General features: G+C 49.8%; 1 protein-coding gene across 1 annotated transcript in view; it reads right to left on the bottom strand.

The window, feature by feature from the left end:
- Positions 1–218: 218 nt before the first annotated feature.
- LOC112075715 (forkhead box protein P4) overlaps positions 219–3,007 on the bottom strand; it is a 44,540-nt gene continuing 41,751 nt past the window's right edge. The window contains exons 8-11 of the mRNA XM_024142670.2: positions 1,788–2,007; positions 1,487–1,563; positions 1,226–1,327; positions 219–823 (exon numbers count right to left, since the gene is read on the bottom strand). Of these exons, the coding sequence (XP_023998438.1) occupies positions 779–823; positions 1,226–1,327; positions 1,487–1,563; positions 1,788–2,007 (444 nt within the window). The 3' untranslated portion in view covers positions 219–778. The remainder of the gene's footprint in view (positions 824–1,225; positions 1,328–1,486; positions 1,564–1,787; positions 2,008–3,007) is intronic.

Here is a 3,007-nt window from a genome sequence, read left to right as displayed (position 1 = left end):
CTTTTCGCCTTCCTTCTCTCTCGCTAACTTTCTAATGTTGCATCTCTCTCATGCCACTCCTTCTCCGCATCCCTGCTCTCAGACCATCCTCTTCGTCTCCCATCCATCCCTGCTTCCCATCCCCTATTTCCCCCTCTCCTTCATCCCTCTCTCTCTCTGATCAATTGACTTCCCATGGGGCTGACACTAGCTCTCCTCTATGAAATACAGGCGCCATTAAAGTAACATAACATACATCTTCCTCTATATTTAATACAGGCCAAACCTCTGGACACTCCATACATATATTAATATATAAAGGTAGATATTTAAAGGGCCGGTCCTAGGTGGAGAGGAAGCGGGAGAATACATTAATTGTAAAATTTCATAAAAGTGAAATGAGGCGGCAAAGATATTCCTGGCTGGCATCTCCCTCTCTCCCTCCCTTAGTCCCTCACTCCCTCCCTTAGTCCCTCACTCCCTCCCTTCCCAATTCAAGGCTATTAGCGCGAGGCTTGGGCCATGACACCTCCTCTTCACCCCTCCTATCATCTGTCTCTCTCATTCTCTCGCTCAATCTCCCTCTCTCCGGAGGAGCTGACACTCAAATTAGAATGAGGCTTCAGTAGAAATGGGTCAGCACCTACACTGTCAGGGTCCAGCCAGGTGTGTGTGAGTCTGTGTGTGAGTCATGGACTGCGAGAGTGTGTTTGTGAGAATGTGTGTGTGAGAGAAGCCATTGCATGTGTGTGTGACTCTGTAATGAGGCTCTGTGATAGTGAGATGTGTTTCCACTGAGCTAAGTGGAACCGTCTTCGTAGGCCATGTCATAGCTCACAGAACTCTTCAGAGGACCAGGAGGGAGGGAGGAAGGGGGGAGGGATGGAGGGAGGGAGGTAGGGTAAAAGAGGGAGGAAGGAACGGAGTGAGGGGGTGGGGTAAGTCAATTTAACACCTCTGTAAAGAAACACAGCCACATGGAGTGAGTCCACACACTTACGCACACACACACTCCACTCAGGGCATTGTGGGTAAAATGGCTTATAATCATCAAAACAGCTTGGCGTTTCAATGGCCATGTCAGTTTTTGAGGCTGCCGAGTGTGTGTGTGAGTGTGTGGGTGTGTGTGTGGGAAGGAATATTGTCTAATCTGTGTGTGTGTGTGGATATGCAGTGTATGTATAGTAGGTGAGTGACCATGTGTGTATGCGGAGGAGTGTGTGTGTAGGAATGTGTGTGGACTCACCTTCCATGTGGCTGTGTTTCTCCTGAAGTAGGCAAACATTCGCGTAAACCAGTTATAGATCTCATTAAGAGTCAGCTGCATGTCTGGAGCCTCCAGAATGGCCTAGAGAGAGACAGAGAGGGGACAACATTAGACAACGTCTCAACGGAGCTATCACAAAACTAAAATGGGAGAAGAGAGGGGAGGGGGAAAGGAAGATGAGAGGAGATGACAGGAAGAGAAAAGGAGGAGAGGAATATAAATGGAGGAGAGGAGACTTACGTGGCGTATGAGAGAGGCGTAGGTGAAGGGAGGTCTGACATCAGCGTTCTTATAGAACTCACAGTTCTGTGCCAGCTCTACAGAGAAAACACACACCACATTAGTCATGGATGTGTGTGTGTGTGTGTGTGTGTGTGTGTGTGTGTGTGTGTGTGTGTGTGTGTGTGTGTGTGTGTGTGTAAGTCAGTCAGTGAGAAAGACTTTGTGAGCATGTGTTTACCATTATGCTTGTATATATTAAAATGTTTGTGTGTACACAAGTGTGTGTTTTTGAGGGTTGTATGCATACCCTCTCGTATACCTGAGGCGATGGGGGTGCAGAACTTGTCAGCGATGCGCCTGCGTATGGGTCCCACGCCGTGCGGGTGTGAGTGTGAGTGCAGGCTGGAGGAGCTGATGACAGAGGGGCCCTGGCGGAGCGGGGTGATGGGGGCGGTGGCGGAGGTGGGGGGGTGAGGTAGACCCTCGGGGTACGCCTCGCTCTCCCTCTTCAGCAGAGAGCCACTGGACGCCAGGTTCAGCTGGGGAAGGAAACAGGATGTGACATCTTCAGAAAGGGACCATCATCATTCCTGGTTGTAGCCTGCTCTCTGGTAGGATGGATGGACAGTTAGCTTGTTGCTTCGACTTATCTAATCCTCTCAGACACGTTATACACAGAGACATGAAGAGTGATGCCCAGCTGGCACAAAGACACACACACACACACACACACACACACACACACACACACACACACACACACACACACACACACACACACACACACACACACACTGCAATTAGCCCTCAGTGAACAAAAGAAAAACAAAGCAAGAGATGGGAGTTTGTGTGTGTGGAGGCCTCTGTGGTCACACACACAGCGGTGGCACGCTCTCTTCACGGCCCAGCTCGGCCCAATTAGGCAGAGCCCACAGGAGCAACGGGAACTGGAAACCAGTCCTCTGAGTCACTCAGGGACGCTTTTCGAAGGGCTGTTAGATTAGAGCTAATTAAAACCATCATGGACATGTGTGTGAGTGAGAGAGAGAGCGAGAGATAGAGTGAGAGAGTGAGAGAAAGAGAGAGCGAGCATTATCTGAATTTTCTTACACAGAGCTGTCTTCCTTCCTCTTTCTCTTTCCCCCTTTTCTCTCATTCACCTTCCCTTCTATTTGTCCTTCACTATCTTTCCAGTCCTAACCAATCCTCCTCCCCCCCTACTTGTCCTCTCCCTGTCTGCTCCAGACGAGTGGTCTGTACCATTCGGACTGATTAGGGGTCAGGCCTGTTTCACTGCTACTTCATTAGCTCTGGAAATCTGCCTCTATTTCTTTCTATCTCTCTAGCACTTCTCTCTCTCTCCTTCCCTCCTCTCCTTCCATCCCTCTGTAAAACAGGTACTTCATTAGCTTTGGAACTCGGCCACATCACCAAGGCAACACCACCACCCTCTCAATTGAGGGCAAGCTTTGTTGCAATTCTGAAGACTCCTCCCCTCCACCCCCTTCCTCAAATCGCTGACCCCGAGGCTTGTCTCCC

This window comes from Salvelinus sp. IW2-2015, unplaced genomic scaffold (genome assembly GCF_002910315.2).
Source record: "Salvelinus sp. IW2-2015 unplaced genomic scaffold, ASM291031v2 Un_scaffold3352, whole genome shotgun sequence".
NCBI classification, from domain to species: domain Eukaryota; kingdom Metazoa; phylum Chordata; class Actinopteri; order Salmoniformes; family Salmonidae; genus Salvelinus; species Salvelinus sp. IW2-2015.
The sequence above is the reverse complement of the archived record's forward strand: the minus strand, read 5'-3'. Positions and strand labels throughout refer to the sequence as shown.